This window comes from Lutzomyia longipalpis, chromosome 1 (assembly GCF_024334085.1).
Source record: "Lutzomyia longipalpis isolate SR_M1_2022 chromosome 1, ASM2433408v1".
Classification (NCBI taxonomy): domain Eukaryota; kingdom Metazoa; phylum Arthropoda; class Insecta; order Diptera; family Psychodidae; genus Lutzomyia; species Lutzomyia longipalpis.
In genome coordinates, this window is record NC_074707.1 from 27,555,704 (window position 1) to 27,576,783 (window position 21,080).

Consider the following 21,080-nt stretch of genomic DNA (forward strand, 5'->3'; position numbering starts at 1 on the left):
AGCCTTAGAGAACCTCAAAATGAATAATATGGGAAATCATCTAAACGGATGGAACCCGTAATAAAATTAAATAAAATGAATAATCTCTTTTAATGCGTAAGATTTTTCTTTCGCGAAATTCTAAGAAAATCACTTTTTTATATTTTAAAAGAATAATTATGCAAAATCATTCAACCAAAGATTGATCATTCTTTTGATCTTCTCTGATAAATTTTATAAGATAGTAATCATTTTATGTGATCATCATTATTCCCTCCCTTAAATATTTGTTTTTTTTTCTTTCTTTTCAGTCCATCAATGCATATACGTGATGTTTAGTGAGGTGTTTCAGTTAAATGAGCAGCAGATCGTCAAGTGATCACGAAGGATCTCTCAAGTGGAGCTGCGAGGTAAGATATTCACTGCAATTAGCGTCAATTTACATGATCTCTTGGTGATCATAGGTGATCTTACGCGTGTCCTTTTGAGGAGAAAAAGAGATAAAGGTGTTGGGTACTAAATGTAAAATGTTTAAGATCTCACACAATAGTGGGATCATTGACAAAGTATTTCAATGGGTAAATATTTGTAAAATGTGCTGTGTGTTAGAAATTCTCTCTATGGGCGAGAGTGTGAGGTGCTTTTTTTTCTCAACACTCTGGGCACACTTCAAAGGTAAACAGACAGTGGCATCTCGCTGTTGAGATTTCGCAAAAGTTCGCTGCCCAGCAGTTGCACGATCGATGAGAAGGAGTGCGTGTGGGATTTTATGAGACAATTTTTTTTTCATGAGATCCTAAAGCAATTTTCCCATGATCGCATCCCTTGTCTTTGCAGTTGGGCTCACGCAGTTGGATTTTCCGTGGGAGAGTTTAAATGCGTTCCTATTGGAAATTTATGTCGATGCATGAGATTTCTTTGACTGATCTCCCCTCCCCGGAGTCTCAATATGACTGTTGTTTTTTTTTCCTTCCTCGTTAAACTCCTTCTTATCCCATCTTCTATGTAGTGCCATGTCTGGAGACGAATTTGAGCGACTTGATGATCTCTCTGTGAGTGTTTCTATATGCATTTTTGAGTTTTGTAAGCGATTTACACAGTGAGACTGGAGAGGTTGCTCTGGGCTTTAGTATTTTTGCTGTAAAAATGCCTCTGTGAGCGAGACGAGGGCCCCATCAGTGATTTTTCTTCTCCTATGCATGACGTCTTTTTTGTCTTTTGGCCTCTTCCTCCCTGGTGAGCATCTCACTCTCCGTGGCCGGCTTCATTGAAAAATATGTAATCGTTTGGGCTCGTCAGTCCTTGTGTAGACGCTAAAGCCTAAGCACCACAAGACGCGCATTTTTGCAAGAAAGTTCGGAACACTGCGAGTTTCTCTCTTTTATTATTTTCCTATCATCTTCTCCCTCGGCTGTTTAATTATCAAATAAAAACGGACGCAAAGAGGAAGAGGAAAAGAAGCTGGGCAAAGGAGTGAGAATTGCCTTCTCTCTTCCATTCAGTCGCGAGTATTCCAACGGGTGCGATCCAATTTTATTAGAACGCTTTATTGAGGAAATTTCAAACGCAAGCAGTCAGTTTCGGTTTGGCTGTCGAAAGGACAGCACGGATTTTCTCAGTGATCTCCGCCCTTTTTTTTGGATTTTCTCAACTTCTCTTCTGGACTTGTGGATACTTTTTTGGATAAAAAGTTTTTTTTCCTCCTGAAGGAATTCGAAGTGAGATCAAAGTGATTTTTTTCTAGTGGTGAAAAACAGGATTAACTTGCTCACTATAAGACACTTTTTGTGGATTATTTTGTGTGAAAATCACATTAGGATTTTTCTCAGCACTTCAAATTAATTTTATGGTCCAACAATAAGGATGGGCCCATCAAGGCAACTTCAGTGAGTGAAAAAAAGAAGTTTCTAATGATCTTTAATTTTTTTCTTTTCTTTTATTAAATTACTAATCGCTGCTGGAGTGCATTTCTCATCTTAGGCTTCATAATGGTTTATTTCTTAATAGTTTCAAGTGGTTTTATGAATATAATTAACATGAACATTATTGATAAAAAGTCATTCAATTTCAATAAAGTTCTCAACAAAGCGGAATATTAAGTGATTGGCGGTGTCGTTTGAGCATTCTTAGTTGATGTGTGATAAAACACTCTCCAAAGAGAAATGTTTGTTGAAGGGATAATAGGAAAAATGTCGTATAACTATTTTATGTATAGTTTTTAGAGTGATGTTTAGTGATTGAGGAGGTTGAAGTTAAGAGAGAATATTTTAGGAATTCCATTGTGTGCTTAAGTGGAGATCTTTTTAAAGTTTTCTTCTAAAATTATATTCTAATTGATTTCTTTAATTTATTATACTTTTATAGAATGAAAATGATTTTTTTTGAATTTTACGCGGTCACAACGGTTATGCAGAAAAACTTTTTCATATTTAAGTGATACCTTCATACTAAAGAATTTGTTGAATTTTTATGTAATTAATTTTAATAAGTTTAGTGATTTTTTTTGTGAAGTGTCTAGACAAAGATCGTTAAGTGGAATTAATTAACGTAATTAGTTAAAATATTATTCCTCTTAAACGAGAAGTAAATTTCTTTTTTAAAGTTGGGTCCTTATAAAAATATTAAAAAATATATGTATTGTTTCTCAAACAATAAAGCAATTAGAATTTTTTCTTTTTAATAAAATTAATGCGAAATCTTTGTAAACTCAAAACCTTAATTTAAATAGTGTAGGTATATAATAATTAAAGTTAAAAACATTGTAGGTTTTCCCTAATGAGTTGACTTAACCTTCGATAGATCTGAAAATAATCGAGGAGAGAAAAAGTTCAATATTGACACCCAAAAATTCTTTAATCAAATAACCAATTGAGGATTACATCATTCACCTGACTTCTTCACCATCAGCACTGTCGATTGTGGTGTGATGAAAATTTTGTTTGAACGTGGCGTGATCCTCTGTGCAAGATGCGTTATATACGTACCCTTAATGGATATTTGAGAGGCCTCTGCCGCGCACAATTTGATGGTTTATACAGCATAAAAAAATATATATATGGGGGATGGTTAAGGAATGAAAATTGCATAGTATTTTGCAAAATGAATTAATAATTGCAGCAATGGGCGCTCCTTCGGCAATCAAAGGGCACCTTCATCTCTCTTTTGTCCATCGATGATCTCGCGTGCCATTTGAAAGATCGATCTTCCACCGAGATCACCGAGGAGAGTTTCTCTTTGATTGAAATGGGAACCCACAACACAATCCTTGTGGCAATTTTAGGGGCTTCTTTTCTCAGACTTTCTGTTCCCATCTTCTTCATGTACATACACTTTTGTTCTGTCTCAATGGATAGGATGGGCCAGTGAGATGGGCGAGAGAAGAATTGTAAGCAGAAAAAAAAAACGTCTAAAAGATAATCGTTTAAGAGATTGTCTGGACTCTCTCTCTCAGAATGTGCAACAGATGAAACAAAAGTAGCGAGCAAAAAAGCCAAAAAAAACTTGTGCATTTCATTGTCTGGAACCTTTTAGGTCCAATATGGCTTATATTAGTGTTTTATAGGTATAAGAATGGAATAAGATGAGATAGACAATGCTGAAAGCATCCTAAACACATATAAGAAGCTATAACAATGTGATTTTGTGCATTTTTTCTCCATATCTGTGTCTACATGCTCCTTCGGGTACCACAAATGCAATCACCAGCAGCCCTTCCGAAAAAGAATGTCAAAAATGTGCCAGTCACATGTTGATTCTTCTCATCTTTACAATTTATTTAAATTTTTCTCTGTCTCTTTAACATCGGGTTCTTATAACTCTAGTCTATCGTTCCACCAAGAGTAGAGCCATTCTAAGTGCTCTTATATGAAAATTCACCAATTACGTTGGTTAATTGGATACATTTAAATGGGAAAGTTTTATTCCAAAAATTGAAGTAATTTTATGCGAATATAGAAATAATTTTGTTTTACATAATTAGATTTTTTTAATGCTTGGTACTTGGGTTTGTGTGCTTTAATTGAGATTCAAGATGCTATACTATGAACGGTTTTTTAGTGTGAGGCTAGACTAAAACAGTTCCGGTACTCCACGGTTGGGAGGTTTTTTTAAGGGCTGTAGAATGTAGATTTCCTTAATTATATATTTTTTCGAATACTTTCGACAACATAAGGTTTCTTTTGGGGGAACCAAACACGGATTCTTAAATTAAAAAGAAGAAATTAGTTATTCATTTAGTGCCTTTTCTTATTGTAAATTTTTTACGATTTTTTTCTGAATCATTTTATATGAGTTTAGTCAAAAAATTAGCAAAACTTAACGTTTATAGTCTACCATAAAACATAAAAAAAATTTAATTTGAATGACATCCATTAAGTTATATAAGTATTTCCGACGTATTTTTAGTGGAGACTTTTTCTGACAAATAAAAAAGTTGCTGAAGGTCTAACTTCTTGATCTTTCCTGATAGAGTTTTAGGAAAATCTTCAACTATCCGCACATAAGGTGGAATGTTGGATGATGGTATTTTCCCTTGACAAAATTCATACAGATCATTCGAGGAAAAAGTTTGTATTCCATCCTGGAGACGAATAAAAGCACACAAGTCCTGGCCCCAATGTTCATCTGAAATGCCCACAACGTATGCTTCAGCAATGCTAGGGCATGTAACCAGAAGATTTTCAATTTCTTTTGGAAAAATCTTTTCATTTCCCTTTGTGATAATGTCATCCAATCTTCCAATGATTTGTCCATATCCATTTGGTTGTAGAATAAAATAGTCTCCTGTCTTAAGCCAACCATCGGATCCGAGAACTTGTTTAGTTTTTTCCTCATCAGCCCAATAACCAAGCATAATCGAGAATCCTTTAACACACAACTCTCCTGGTGTTCCAAATGGGACGAGTTTTCCATCACCATCAATAACTTTTACTTGCAGGTGTTCTATTACGCAACCAACTGTCTCCATAACTTCTTCATCTCGATCCTGCAGCCGTGCTCCGAATGCAATTCCACAATATTCGGTCATACCGAGGCCAACCTATATGTTGGAGTTTTCAAAAAGAAAAATCAATTAAACACATAACAATTACAAGAATATTATTAGTACATACCTTGAGTTCCTTCAAATTCAGTTCCATTTTTATTTGTTTAAAGATTTCAGGTGGACACGATGCTCCACCGGTTACACCAACTACATCCTTAATATCTAATTTTAATTTCTTTTGCTTAGAAATTATATCCAGAAAAATTTTTGGCATCCCAAAAAGGATATTACATTTTTCTTTCCAAATTGCAAGTAGATTTTTCTCAGGATCGTATAAAGAACTTGGAACAACAACAGTTGCGTGATGACATAAGCTCCCAATTGATATAATTACAGATGCGTATATGCATGGCAAAACGGTAAAATCATGCATATTCTACCATTAGTCATTTTGACTATTTTCATATTATAGGCAATATTGATAATCGAAAAATTAGTGAGTTGTACTGCTTTTGGGATTCCGGTGTAACCCGATGTGAATATAATATTGGATACACTATCTGGATTGATCTCTTGTTGATTGTTCTCAATGCTATTTATTTGAGACATTGTTGGTAAATACATAATATCCTTAAGTCGGTGAGCTCCACTAAATCAATGAATTAAAAATATAGGTACCATTCAGAATACAAAATATAATTTCTTATAACTTACACAAAGAACTGTTCGGAGTCTATTATGATGGTAGTCAGGGAAGGTAATCGCTTGCTTTGGACGATTCCGGAATGACAACTTTCCAATTCTGGAATAATCTCCAAAAGTTTGTCATAATAAATTGTAGATCCGACATTTTGAGCAGTAACCAGAGCTTTTGCAGTTACTTTTTGCAAGCAAAATTCAATTTCTTGTGCACTGTACATCGGATTTAGATGCACCAAAATAAGACCAGCTCGTGCAGCAGCAAACATTGCTAGGGGCCATGTTGAAACGTTAGGAGCTAAAATTCCTATACGATCTCCTTTCTGTAGACCTAAGCACTGATATCCTGCTGCTAAACGATCTGCATCACTGAGAAGCTGATTATAAGTGATCCTTTTGCCTTCTTCAGCAAACACAAAAGCTTCTTGTTCACCATATTCTTTAGCAATGAGACTCAGTTGTTGGCCACGTGTTCGATAAACTAGTGGATTTTCACCGACTCTGTGAAAATAACTCAAATCTTCCATTTCAACGATTCTACCACAACTGCTTTATAGTTAAGTCTCGGTCAGAGATCTTATATAGGAGACAATGCCTTTTTTGTTAATGTTTTATTATATTTTTGAATAGCACTTCCGTATTTGTCTTAATGGTATAAGTAATTTAATATCGTATTCTTAGTACAAGTTAAATAAAATTTTCGCACTGAATACTTAAAGAAAATACTACACATATAAAATTTTTTTATTCATTTTAATTAAATTCGCACACTTTTAAATTACGTAGGGAAACAGTTATGAGTTGACATTAATTAGTAAGTTTTGTGTTATTGTTTATCTTTTTAGTTGTGATTTTTTTAGATTAATTATTACTAAACCTATGTATATAAAATGTAAAAAAAAAACTAAAAAATTACTGAAGAAAAAAAAATTCTAACATTTTTGCTATTAGTTTTATGAGAGCTTTAAGTTTTTTTTAAATTTATTTTAAATATCATAAAACACATAAGAAAAAAAAATGCAATAAAGCGATTAGCGATACATAATTTCTAGGTCCACGCATATTTTCATCGTAATTTTCATATAACTTTCTCTCATAAAGAAAAAAGTTGCTGAAGCTCTAGCTTTTTTACTTTTCCTGATATAGTTTTTGGAAAATCTTCAACTATCCGAACATAAGGTGGAATGTTGGATGATAGTATTTTTCCTTGACAAAATTCATACAGATCTTTTGACGAAAAAGTTTGTATTCCATCCTGAAGACGAATAAAAGCACACAAGTCCTGCCCCCAATGTTCATCTGAAATGCCCACAACGTAGGCTTCAGCAATGCAAGGGCATGTAGCCAGAAGATTTTCAATTTCTTTTGGAAAAATCTTTTCATTTCCCTTTGTGATAATGTCATCCATTCTTCCAATGATTTTTCCATATCCATTTGGTTGTAGAATAAAATAGTCTCCTGTCCTTAGCCAACCATCAGATCCGAGAACTGCTTTAGTTTTTTCTTGATCTCCCCAGTAGCCTATCATGATAGAATATCCTCGAACGCATAGTTCGCCTGGTGTACCAAATGTGACGAGTTTCCCATCTCCATCAATTACTTTTACTTCCAGATGTTCCGTAACACAACCAACTGTATCCAAAATTTCTTCTGTTCGATCCTGCGGACGGGTCCCAAATGAGATTCCACCATATTCGGTCATACCGAGACCAAACTTTTAATTAGAGTTTAAATAAAAATTTAAAAGGTTATTCTCGCCAAATTACCACCATTAAATACAAGAAAATTATTAGCACGTACGTACATACCTTGATTTCCTTCAAATTCAGCTCCATTTTAATTTGTTTTAAAAGTTCGGGTGGACACGATGCTCCACCAGTTACACTAACTACATCCTTTATATCTAGTTTTAGTTTCTTTTGCTTAGAAATTAAATCCATAAACATTTTTGGAACTCCAAAAATAAAATTGCATTTCTCTTTCCAAATTGCCAGAAGATTTTTCTCAGGATCGTATAAAGAACTTGGAACAATGACAGTTGCGTGATGACATAAGCTCCCAATTGATATAATTACAGATGCGTATACATGGCAGAATGGTAAAGGCATACATACTGTACTATTAGTCATTTTGACTATATTCATATTACATCCAGTATTGACAACTCCAAAATTAGTGAGTTGTACAGCTTTTGGGTTTCCTGTAAATCCTGATGTGAAAATAATACATGACACATTATCCGGATTATTCTCTTGTTGCTGGTGTTCAATTCTGTTTATTTGAAACATTGTTGGTAAATTCATTACATCCTTAAGTCGGTGAGCTCCACTATATTATTAAATAAAATAAAGAGAAATCAAAAACTTTCGATATGTTTCCATGCACTGGAAACTCGCCAATAACTTACACAAAGAACTGTTCGGAGTCTATTATGATGGTAGTCAGGGAAGGTAATCGCTTGCTTTGGACGATTCCAGAATGGCAACTTTCCAATTCTGGAATAATCTCCACAAGTTTGTCATAATAAATCGTAGATCCGACATTTTGAGCAGTAACCAGAGCTTTTGCAGTTACTTTTTGCAAGCAAGATTCAATTTCTTGTGCACTGTACATCGGATTGAGATGCACCAAAATAAGGCCAGCTCGTGCAGCAGCAAACATTGCTAGGGGCCATGTTGAAACGTTAGGAGCTAAAATTCCTATACGGTCTCCTTTCTGTAGACCTAAGCACTGATATCCTGCTGCTAAACGATCTGCATCACTGAGAAGCTGATTATAAGTGATTCTTTTGCCTTCTTCAGCAAACACAAAAGCTTCTTGTTCACCATATTCTTTAGCAATGAGACTCAGTTGTTGGCCAAGTGTTCGATAAACTAGTGGATTTTCACCGACTCTGTGATAATAGCTCAAGTCAGTAGAAAGAATATTTTCACTTTTGTTAACTCCCATCTTGAAGATTCAAAGACAACTGCTTGAATTAAGTTGGTCGGAGCGCTTTTATAGCGGACACTGTCTTCTTTAAAAAATAAAAAAAATATATATAGAATTTCCGCATTAACTTTAAGAATAGGTACATATATATGTATGTAGTTAGGGTAATTAAATTTATACGTATAATTTATATTATACTTTTTTCCCTATGTAAAAAGTAAAGACTATAAAGTTTTTCTTACACCTACTTTTTTTTTAAATTCTTACACTTGTAATATACTGAGAAACAGTTTTAAACTTTATTGCTAAAATATAAGAAAAAAAATTAGCAAAATTCCTAACGAGTCGTAATTTTTGCATAGCTTAAGCGTGTGTTTTAGTATACTTTAATTAAATTATTGTGCAGGTGTTTATGTTTATTAAATTATGTTTTTATAGCGTTTTATATCACTTCTTAATTTAAGTTATTGTTGTAAATTTTTTATAGTAACACCTCAAACCAGCCTAGAATATTTTTAGTTAAACAAGAAAATATCAACAACAGTCCCTTGTAAAAAAATACCGTGATATTAGCATTTGCACTACGCAGTATTGTAGTACCTCTGGTACTGACTGTCTTGGTATAGGACAGATTGGCTTATGTGTGTGTCATCGGAGATGGTCTTCGGGTGGCCATCGTCCCGATAGCTCCGATACTGAGTCAGTTATTCTTGGTAGGTCGAACCGTGCACACGGTCAGGAGAGGCACCACATAAGTCAGTCGTGCCTATCCAACCTACTTCTAAGAATCTTTCATCTCAGAAGTGGGATCTGAATTCCTCAAAAGAAGAAGTGGAGGACGTAAGTGTGTTATTGGCGGAATATCGGACACCGCATTTTGGAACTTGAAAGCCATCTTGGATGCGACAGGAAAAAGGGTGAGTGACGTAAGAGTCAGCTCGAGCGGGAAGCAAGTGCGTCGCAAACCGTCGCAAAATTTGAATAAAATGGGAGTAATAATGGAAAATTGTATGTATAACGCAATGAAAATCATGTATTATTTATTATAATGTGCACATTATGTTTATGAAAAGCGCTTTTCAATACATATAATTGTTCTGTTTTATTGAAATGTTTCTACTATGTAATTTGGTTGCAGGAAATATTTCATGTATCAAGTTTCATGTGCCAATGTTTCAAGGGCGTATTTCGAAAATGAAACATTTCATGTGGCAAGAAACTAATGTTTCTAAAACGTTTCTCCAATTTGACGTGTCATGTCATGTTTATGGTGGTTGATGAATACGCGTGCTTTTTGCGTGAAAATTACATTTTTCCGTGCAAGTTGATAGTCAATTGAGTTTTCACCCATCCTTAGTGGAAGATTACAGTTGTGTGCGAAGGAATTAGAAGGAAATCCAGGCAATTGTAAGTACAATTTCTGAATTTGGCCAGAAAAAGGCCAATCGGCATGGCCGGCATGGCTGAAGACAAAATTCAAGAGAAAAAGCTTATCCAAATTCTCTATTTGTACACGAATTCTAGGAAGAACAAGGTGAAATTCCAACGCCTTGCAAGGGAAAGAAGCATCGGAAGTTACCTGAATTGTGAGTATGTTGGAAAAATAAATAAAATAAAGCAATCGATGGCAGCTATTGCAGATCATTCGAATTGTGAGAACAGCATTTCTCATGAAATTCCGTATTTATTTTTCAGGAAGTAGAGCAATCAAAAATCTCCAATCTCAATAAAGAAGATAAAAGGGGATTATACTGACTCGTAAGTATAATCAGACAAGTAATGATTTTGATGATTTTTGAGAATTTTCTTTAGCATACTTGCAAATTGTCTGTAAGAGCCTTAAATTCAATTACAAATAAAGTAGAGACGGAATAGTGCTTTCATAATAAAGAAAGGTAGCTCACTAAAGCATTAGTGATAAGAATTTTTGTTTTCTTTTTACCTTGTTTTGGGCTACAGTCAATGGATAGGAGACAGACAAGAAGCATGGCACCGCCAATCGTGTCATCAGGTGAGCAATCAAGTCTGAATCCGGCTGTGGTGAGGCTTACCGTTGAAGAAATAAAAGCTCTCATTCCGGCTTTCAACCCGGAAGATAAAGCTGGCCTTACGGCACACGAGTGGATACGCAAAATGGACAATATGGTGGAGCCAGGGGCGTCGGAACTGGGGGGTACAGGGGGTCTTTTGTACCCCCCAAAAAATTTAAGGGGCGCCAAAATCACCACAAAAGGGCGCCGAAGGCGCCACACAGGGGCACCAAAAGCAATACAAAGGGGCGCCGCAGGCGCCCTTTCAATTTTTTTTATAATAAGTCCCTAATAAAAAAAGGAGACAAAAAAATTAAGGAATAAAATTTTAAACAAAGGCTCAAAAAGAGCCTAAAGACTAAAAATTGAAAATTGTTAAAAATAAATTATAACGTTTCAAGGGGCGCCCTCAGCCTCCTAAAATTATTTGAACGTTCTAAGGGCGCCCTCGCTGTATCAGAGGGCGCCGAAAAGATCCTGAAAATTCCCAAAAATAAATAAGAAGGTTTCATGGGGCGCCCTCAGCCTCCTAAAATTATTTGAACGTTCTAAAGGCGCCCTCGCTGTATCAGAGGGCGCCGAAAAGGACCTGAAAATTATTTAAGAAAAAAATTGTAACGTTTCAAGGGGCGCCCTCAGCCTCCTGAAATTATTTGAACGTTCTAAAGGCGCCCTCGCTGTATCAGAGGGCGCCGAAAAGATCCTGAAAATTCCCAAAAATAAGGTTTCAAGGGGCGCCCTCAGCCTCCTAAAATTATTTGAACGTTCTAAAGGCGCCCTCGCTGTATCAGAGGGCGCCGAAAAGATCCTGAAAATTCCCAAAAATAAATAAGAAGGTTTCAAGGGGAGGGCGCCGAAAAGGACCTGAAAATTATTTAAGAAAAAAATTGTAACGTTTCAAGGGGCGCTCTCCGCCTCCTGAAGTACTCTGCGTTGATACCACTGCGAAGCGCGGAGTTTTGTTGCGCTTAGCGCTTTTGGATAGATAGAAAAATTGAAATGGAAGATTGATGCAATAGAAAAAATTTATTTAAATTAAATTTTAGATTTAAATTTATTTACCATCTGCATCATACACTGGTTAAGTCTCCAGAATTGAACCGAAATTAGTTTTAAAAGTAGGGGATTGTCTAAGATTCAAAATAAATGTGGCAATTTCCCGGGAAAGCGCTGGGAAACATACAGATTTTCCCAAATAAAGTAAAAGTGTATCATCTACTATCTTGATTAATTTCTGAGTTTTTAGGAATTGTAGAATATCGTAAAAGGTCTCAGGTAAGCTATAAAAATGTGTAATATTATGAATTTAAATAATTTTCAAAAATCCATAGAAGGTGGAAAAAAATAAAGTCCATTGCAATATTGTGGAAATTAGAGACTAAAAACAGAACAAAAAAAAATACGTGTTAGGGAAAACTTTTTTATTTTTTTTACCTTCTAATGAGTTTTGGAAAATTATATTTTTTACGAAAAAATAAGCATTTATATAGCTTTCATCTCAGACTTTTTACGATATTCTACAATTCCTATAAACTAAGAAACTAATCAACTAAATATATGATAAACCTTTACCTTTTTTGGGAAAATTTTTTATGTTTCCCAGCGCTTTTCCGGGAAATTGCCACATTTATTTTGAATCTTAGACAATCCCATACTTTTAAAACTAATTGTGATTCAATTCTAAAGATTTACTCAGTGTATGGTGCATAAGAGTCATTCATCGCGATCGGACAAACGGTGTAGATGTGTATAGTCGTATAGGAATGACGATTTCCAACAAACAGATCCTTCTTTTTGATTATTAAGGTATCTATTGAAAAATAATAGAAAAACAAAAAGAAAAAAATGTTCACGGTGAGATTTGAACTATGGATGTTAACAATAAAAGTACTACGCGCTAATCTCTAAGCCAAATATTCTTTTACTGTTAACTCGTTGGTTCTTTTTTACTCTTTTTAGGATTTACTTAAATCGAAATTTTACAAGCTCATATATGTATGTAGTCTCTAACCAAACAATGCAAAAACTCCTCAAAATTTTTTTATTCGGAAACTTTCTGAGTTTACTGTGTATATGCATAAAAAATGCAAAGATAAATATACAACATAAATTAAATATATAATTGCAAATTTAAATATAGCATGAATGATAAAGTATAAAGCGAAAGATCGAATTAACGAATTTACGGACTATGATTCTTTCTTTCTCAGTAAATGTGAAACTGGCTGAAAATAAGAGATGGGCAAATTGTAAGGAAAGACTTCTTTACTTATATATTTTTTAAAAATAACTTTTTAAGACAAAATTGTAAATTTTTTGAAAAATATTTTTCCCTAATCGGCATAACTACTACTTATAATTTAGAATCATTGGTTACCCGCTATTTCCAATATTTTATAACATAAAAAATAACTTTGCTATAAAAAATAATTCAAAGACCTTAGGGTGGGGTGGGAAAAAATAAATGTGCAGTTTTGTAAATATTTATTGTTGAATTGAATTTGAATTTTATTGTGATTAGTGTCCCGGTGACATAGCACAAAGTGGGACTATATACAATATACTATATGTTCATTTATTTTTTATTAAAAAATCTAATTTTTACGCAAATCTTTCAATCTCAATAGCTTTGATAGTGTCGAGTTAAAATAAGTGGTATCAACGCAGAGTACTATTGATATTTTTGACCATTTATTATTTATAATTTGGAAAGTGGAAAGTGGACTGAAAATGCATTTTCACGTTAAAATAGAAACAAATTGTCTGACACAAAGTTGTAGCTCGGAAAATCTATATACACTACCCGCGAAAAGTTTTCGGGCAAGGCTAAAATGGGATATTTTTGAAGGCAAATTTTAAGTGGCTATATCTCTGTCTGTGATTAACCGATTTTCAAAAATTTACCAGTTTTGGAAAGGTACATTTCTCACCTTTCCAAACCTGATAAATTTTTGAAAATCGGTCAACCCGTTCGCTTTTGGCAGCCATTTTGGTAAACCTAGGTAGAAGATGCTTTTTTCAATATTTCATAATTTTTCACTTTGACCCCTTGCATCTCGGCCGCTAGTGCACCGATTTTGATGAATAGAGTATCGTTGGAAAGGTAATTTAATTCCCTTTCCAAATCTGACAAATTTTTGAAAATCGGTCAAGCGGTTCAGTCGTGACAGCCATTCTAGTGAACCATAGTGAAAAAATACACTTTCGAGTATATCTCAGCCTGTGGTTGACCGATTTGAACAAACTCGGATTCAAATGGTAGCTAATCATGTCCCCTAACTTTCAAAAAAAATTTCATCGCGATCCGTCAAGTGGTTCTTTTTTAATGTTTTTTTGAGTGATACCCTTATGTTACAAATAGGGTACCCTATCTTCAGGCGTTGACCATGTAATTTTTATAAGTTACACTTGGCCCAAATTTTATCAAAATTAAAAGTAGACATTATTATCTAACTTTTAAAAAAAATTTCACTCAAATCCATCAAGGGGTTCTCCTGTAATGTCATTTTTTGTGGAACTATGACCCATTTTTGCGTTAAAATTTGATATTTCGACTCAACCAATTTACGGCCCGTGGAGTGTAATTTGACTCAAATCCTTGTTAAATCGGCTTAAAAATGTTAGTAATGGTGTTCTGGACCTTGTTTTGACTCATTTTTTTTCAATTTAATTGAAAAATAATTTTGACGATTTTTCGCCCCAAAATCTTAATATTAGTCACCTCAAGAGCCACAATATGACTATTAGCAGATTTCAAGTTATAAATTTAATAATTTAATTTAATTTCAAATCCCATTGGTATAACAATATAAAATAAGGTCAACAACGTTTGTTTAATGATTTTGAGTACAACTTGGGGTTATCATTCAGAGTACTGGCTAGAACGGTTGAGAGACAAAAATAGCGTATAGCTTCACAAAAAATGACATTACAGGAGAACCCCTTGATGGATTTGAGTGAATTTTTTTTTAAAAGTTAGATAATAATGTCTGCTTTTAATTTTGATAAAATTTGGGACAAGTGTAACTTATAAAAATTACATGGTCAACGCCTGAAGATAGGGTACCCTATTTGTAACATAAGGGTATCACTCAAAAAAACATTAAAAAAGAACCACTTGACGGATCGCGATGAAATTTTTTTTGAAAGTTAGGGGACATGATTAGCTACCATTTGAATCCGAGTTTGTTCAAATCGGTCAACCACAGGCTGAGATATACTCGAAAGTGTATTTTTTCACTATGGTTCACTAGAATGGCTGTCACGACTGAACCGCTTGACCGATTTTCAAAAATTTGTCAGATTTGGAAAGGGAATTAAATTACCTTTCCAACGATACTCTATTCATCAAAATCGGTGCACTAGCGGCCGAGATGCAAGGGGTCAAAGTGAAAAATTATGAAATATTGAAAAAAGCATCTTCTACCTAGGTTTACCAAAATGGCTGCCAAAAGCGAACGGGTTGACCGATTTTCAAAAATTTATCAGGTTTAGAAAGGTGAGAAATGTACCTTTTCAAAACTGGTAAATTTTTGAAAATCGGTTAATCACAGCCAGAGATATAGCCACTTAAAATTTGCCTTCAAAAATATCCCATTTTAGCCTTGCCCGAAAACTTTTCGCGGGTAGTGTACATATTAAAGAAAGTTGTGTTTGTTGGAAAGCGTACATTTTTTTAAATCTATGTTTTTCCTCTCATTTTTTATAAGATCGTCGTGTGGAAGAAAAGAAATAATGTGGAACGACCTTAAGAGGTCTTCAAAAAGGTAATTTCCTTCGAGAAAAGTTTTTTTGAAAACCTTTAAAAAAATTTGTTCATCATGCAACTGTCCATGAAAAATTAGAGGGTTCTCGTTTCGCACTTATATATATAAAAAAAGACCCTAAAAAAATAGGGGGGGGGCGCCAATATAGGGGGGCGCCAAACTAGGGGGGGGCGCAAAAAAAGGGAAGGAGGGCGCCAAAAAAGGGAAAGGGGGCGCCAAAATTTTTGTCCCCCCCAAGTTCGAAAACGTTCCGACGCCTCTGGGTGGAGCTATATCAGTACGATGCCAGAAGAGCAGTCCTGGCAGCGGCCATTCGTTTGGAAGGATCAGCTAAAACGTGGTTTGAGGCTTCGCAAAACGAGACTACATCATGGGAGGAGTTTAAAGAAGAGCTCCTTAAGAATTTTCCAACAGAGATAGATGTGGGAGAGATTCACAGGACGCTGACCAACAGAAAATGGAAAAAGGAGGAGAGCATGGAAACTTATTTCCATGACATAGTCAAGCAGGCGAAGAGGATTGGCCTCGGATTGGATGCTACGAAGAATTATCTGATCGAAGGAATTCAGGATAAGAATCTTCGTACTGCACTGATCAATTTCCACGGATCGTCCCTCACTGAGTTCCTGGCTCACATGAAGCGGGCACATAAGGCCCTAATTGGGAACGAGCAACCTAACCAGAAGGAAGAAGGTGGTGTGAAGAGAAGGGCGGTGGAATACTCCAAATGGAAGGGAAAGAAATTCAAACAAGACGAAAATGTTGAAACAAAGAAGGAGGATGCAAAAGACAAGCCCAAGGAGGGAGAAAAGAACACCAAACACACCAAGGGGAGAATGAAGAAGAGATGCTACGCATGTGGATCAGAGCACCATCTCATCAAAGATTGCCCGAAAAAGAAGAAGGATTTTCAGATAGGGGTGGTGAAGGCAGCCACCCCACAAAATAAGTGCCTTATCAAGAAGATCCTCATTGATTCAATCCCGTCGCACGCATTTGTAGATTTGGGTAGCTCAGCATCACTGGTGCGAGAATCCTTGGCAAGAGAAGTGAAGTGGAATCACGATGGGGAGAAGAGAAAATTTCAGGGATTTGGAGGGGCTACCTGTGAATCCTTGGGGTCATTTTCTACAAAGATTACTATCGGGGAAGTTTCGAAAGTACATGAAGTTGCAGTCATCAAGGATGAATTGATGATTCACCCAGTCATTCTGGGTGAGGATTTCTTCAGGAGTAAGGACATACGGGTGATCAAGTCTGGTGAAGAATTGCTGATTGAGAGAGTTCCCACTGGGGAAATGGGTAAAGCGAGGACAACCATGAAGCGTAAGGAAATTCATTCACACATGTTGAAGACGGGAAACTCAGTCACAGAGGGAGAAAAGGATCGATTGTTGCAGCTAATCAATGAATACAGGGAGTGCTTTGCCTTGAGCACTTCGGAACTTGGTCACTCCTCTGTGATACAAATGAAGTTGAGGTTGAAGTCCGATGAGGTAGTACGGTACAGACCGTACAACACATCCCGTGTCCAAAGAACACACCTGAAGGAAATCATTTCGGAGTTGCTCGAAAATGACATCATTGAGGAAAGCCTCTCGGAGTATGCAAGTCCCGCCATTTTGGTTCCAAAAAAGAATGGTGGGTGGCGTATGTGTATTGACTACCGGAAAATCAATGCTTTGTGTCATAAGGAACATTTTCCCTTGCCGAAAATCGAGGAGGAATTGGACAAATTGGCGGGGAAATCAATTTTCACTTCTTTGGATCTTCGTTCAGGCTACCATCAGGTGGAAGTGGATCCCGACTCGAGGCAGTTCACTGCATTTGTCGTTCCACAAGGACAATTTCAATTCAAAAGGATGCCTTATGGATTGTCGAACGCACCATCGGTGTTTGTTAGAACAATGGGGAAGGTGCTCACCCCACTCCAGGAAGATGGTGTATCCTTTTATGTGGATGACGTGATGTTGGGATCTAATTCAATGGAAGAAGCCTTTCAATTGTTGAAGAAGGTATTGGATGAATTGAAGAAAGCAGGTTTGACCCTGAATCTGGAAAAATGCACCTTCTTCAGCAATCAAGTTTCGTACTTGGGATACAACGTTAGTGCGAAGGGAATAACACCGGGTGATTCCAAAACTGCTGCAATCGAGAACTTCCAGGCACCGAACAACGTACGTACCTTGAGGGAATTTTTGGGATTGACCAACTATTTCCGACGTTTTGTTCCGGCATATTCTCTGATCGCTCGACCGTTGTATCAACTCTTGAAAAAGAAGAAGGAATGGAACTGGACGGAAGAGCAACAAAACGCATTCGAATCTTTGAAATTCGCACTGATCCAACAGCCCACCTTGGTGCTTTTTGATGAGAAGTTGGAGCATGAGCTTCATACTGATGCATCAAGCTTTGGATTGGGTGGAGTACTCATGCAAGTGGGCACTGATGGAGTAGTTCATCCAGTGTCATATTTCAGTCGAACAACAAGTTCTACGGAAATGAAGTATCATAGTTCGATGCTGGAGACTCTGGCAGTGGTTGAAAGTCTCAGGAGATTTAGATATTATCTGCTTGGAAAGTCGTTTAAAATTTACACCGATTGCTACTCCTTGAAGAAAACTCATTATAAGAAGGATATTGATGCACAATTTGCACGCTGGTGGCTTCTGATCCAGGAGTATGATTTTGAAGTGTTTTTCAGAGATGGTTCTAAAATGACTCATGTTGACTTTCTCAGTCGAAATCCCTTGGAGAGTACTGCCAGTCCTAAAGACCAGGAGTTGGTCATGTTGATTAACCAAACGGATTGGGTGGCAGCTCTTCAGAGCAAAGATGGAGAATTGATTGAAATTAAGAAGATTCTCGAGGGATCATTGATTGAAGCACTTAATAAGAAGGAAATCTTCGAAAATTACGTTTTGAAAGGAGAGAGAATTTATAAAAAGGAGGGGGAACAGCTAAAGTTGGTGGTACCGCGAGGATTGAGGTACAGCGTCATTCATGAGGCACATCACCGAAATGGGCATCCAGCCTCGGGAAGGACCAAGGAGATTATAGCTCGAGACTTCTACTGGAGGGGGATGAGCAAGTATGTTGAACAATTTGTGAGGTCGTGTCTTCCTTGCTGTGGAGCTAAAAGGGGAACTGATGAGACGCGAGTCGAGTTGCATGTAGTGCCTAAAATCCCTATTCCCTTTAGGGTAATACACCTGGATCACTCCGGTCCTTTTCCAAAAGCTCGAGGGCATGAGTATGTTTTGGTCATCATTGACTCTTTCACCAAGTACGTGATCTTGAAACCGGTGAAGGCAGCAAATTCCGCTGGAGTAATTCGCGTTTTGGAGGAATGCTGTGGTGTCTTTGGATACCCAAGTGTCATTGTAGCGGACAGAGGTGCGGCTTTTACCTCAAAAGCATTCGAAGAGTTCTGTGGAGGAAACGACATCAAGTTGGCACTAATCGCGGCCAAAACGCCTCGTGGAAACGGACAGGCGGAACGTTGCTTTAGAGTGGTCGGCGAAAGTCTCAAGGCTTTGGCTGAGGACGGTAAGGTCACTGACTGGTTCTCAAACCTTAAGGCAGTACAATGGTGTATTAACAGTACGAAAAATCACACTACGGGACGCACTCCTCACGAACTGCTGTTTGGTTTCCGACCGAGAGATGTCAACGGAAATGCACTGATAAGTGCGATCTTGGAGGATAGCAGCCTCACAAGGGAAGAGGATCTAGATGTCATCAGGGGTGAAGCAGCAAAGAAAATCAAGAAAGTGCAAGAACATCAAGTCAAGAAATTTAATGAGATCCACAAAGGACCTCATAAATATGGAATTGGGGACTTGGTGCTAATTAGGCACGAGGCACCTGCTACCGGAGGAAGTCGGAAATTACACCCCCGGTTCAAAGGACCGTATATTATCAATAATGTACTGGGTAGAGACAGGTACGAAGTCACAGACACTCCAGCTACGCAGTTGTCCCAGAAGCCCTTCCGGTCAATTTATGCCGCAGACAACATTAAGCCATGGTGTGAGGCTAAGTGGCTAGAAGAGGAAGAGATTGAGATCTGCGAGACTGATGAAGAAGAAGAGAGTGTTGTAGAAGAGTGAATTTCGAAAGTATTATTAATAAATGAAGTATAATGTGAATTTCTTAGTGTTTACTTGTGCAGGGTCATTTATTGGTTGTGCAAGGAATTCTTTAGTGCTGAAGATGAAATTTCCTAATGAATGTACAATGTATTAAGGAAATTTAGGAATATCTGCTTATACCAATAAGAGGCTATGTAAATGCTAAGTACTCGGGTCATGTATGTGGCAAACCAGTTAATACTAAGACAAAATCACGAGTCTGTATGTACAGTACACGTTACTGGTTTAGAGAGGTAGGCATGACGAATAGGTTTTCGCAGAGAGGCATCATGCTTGCATGGTGGGCCTGTTACGTTGAAAACCGGTGTTGTTCGTATTGATTAACATCAATCCAAGGTTAAGGTCCAAGGTTCTTGATAGTTAGTCATACGGCGAATGGTTTCTCGGAGACACTAGTCTCAATGGAACGAGCTTACGGTTCCTGGAACTGGGTAAGCTAAGTCTAGACATATGTTCCATGAGAAACAAAGGACATAGCGAAGGCTGTGTTGACAGAACCCTCTGTAGGTTCATGGGTGTGATGATTTTGTGTCATGTGCACTGGCGTACTAAATCAAACAGAACCCTTGTGTACTTGGACTATCAGGTACGGTTCATTTAGGAACAATTTGATATAATCTTCCACTATAGAGTTGTTGTCCACTGTGCCGGGCTTGCACTCTAGAACACATGATTCCAGTTGTTATCGCATTCTTTGCGAAGTATACTGGTCGGAAGATGGTTCCATTGGAACATGTTGATATGATCCTCTGTTTGTAATTAGAGTGTCGTCTAATGCCAACTTATACTCTAAATACAGAACCTCAGTTGTTATCGCATTTAATGCGAAGTATACCGGTCTGAGGATCAAGGGAAACTTCGGTCAATCTGTCTTGCTTTTCCTAGCTTGTGCCGAGGACGTCACAAAAGTCAGGAATGGCCGAATGTAGTACCTCTGGTACTGACTGTCTTGGTATAGGACAGATTGGCTTATGTGTGTGTCATCGGAGATGGTCTTCGGGTGGCCATCGTCCCGATAGCTCCGATACTGAGTCAGTTATTCTTGGTAGGTCGAACCGTGCACACGGTCAGGAGAGGCACCACATAAGTCAGTCGTGCCTATCCAACCTACTTCTAAGAATCTTTCAGTATGTTGTTATTAATAATGTTACTAATATACATAAGTCTTTTTAAAGCTCGTCATTTGTTAAATACCATGAATTACGTCAATTTAACGAAAACCATATCATTAGGCAATGAAAACTTTATGTCCATTCATAGTTTTTTCGAAAAAAAAAAAAATTACGAGAAGGTTTTTACAGAATAGTTTGTTTAGAACGATTAGGAAACTTTTTAATAACTCTTCAACATTGTCCTATTCTTTACTACTTACTTACTTAACCGGCACTACAGCTGGTCTCCAGCCTTGGCCTGATCGAGGATCCTCCTCCATCTGTCCCTATCCCGCGCCACTGTCCGCCAGTTCGGCACCCCTATTGACTTGGCGTCCTGGTCCACGCTGTCGATCCATCTGAGGCTGGGCCTTCCTCGTCGCCTC

General features: G+C 37.0%; 4 protein-coding genes across 15 annotated transcripts in view; 3 read left to right on the top strand and 1 right to left on the bottom strand.

The window, feature by feature from the left end:
* The window catches only part of LOC129797484 (protocadherin-23), a 953,251-nt gene that overhangs the window by 837,953 nt on the left and 94,218 nt on the right, over nt 1–21,080 (top strand). The window lies entirely within an intron of this gene.
* Nucleotides 1–21,080, top strand: part of LOC129797474 (probable cationic amino acid transporter) — a 261,906-nt gene that overhangs the window by 146,608 nt on the left and 94,218 nt on the right. Inside the window, exon 8 of one of the 3 annotated variants that reach the window (XR_008751334.1) lies at nt 11,548–11,569. The exons of the other annotated variants lie outside the window; for them this stretch is intronic. The gene's annotated coding sequence lies outside the window, so the exon portion shown is untranslated. Of the gene's footprint in view, nt 1–11,547; nt 11,570–21,080 lie in introns of those variants that run through there. 3 annotated transcript variants of the gene reach the window in all.
* The window catches only part of LOC129797420 (papilin), a 41,390-nt gene continuing 20,656 nt past the window's right edge, over nt 347–21,080 (top strand). For 3 of the 8 annotated variants that reach the window (XM_055839949.1, XM_055839948.1, XM_055839950.1), the window contains exon 1: nt 1,468–1,865. In XM_055839949.1, the coding sequence (XP_055695924.1) occupies nt 1,843–1,865 (23 nt within the window). In that variant the 5' untranslated portion in view covers nt 1,468–1,842. Of the gene's footprint in view, nt 390–1,465; nt 1,866–21,080 lie in introns of those variants that run through there. The other 5 variants (XM_055839953.1, XM_055839954.1, XM_055839952.1 and 2 more) reach the window with 4 other exon arrangements.
* LOC129797497 (hexamerin-1.1-like) overlaps nt 13,275–21,080 on the bottom strand; it is a 97,285-nt gene continuing 89,479 nt past the window's right edge. The window contains exon 2 of one of the 2 annotated variants that reach the window (XM_055840147.1): nt 13,275–13,294. The gene's annotated coding sequence lies outside the window, so the exon portion shown is untranslated. Of the gene's footprint in view, nt 13,324–21,080 lie in introns of both variants that reach the window. The other variant, XM_055840148.1, reaches the window with a different exon arrangement.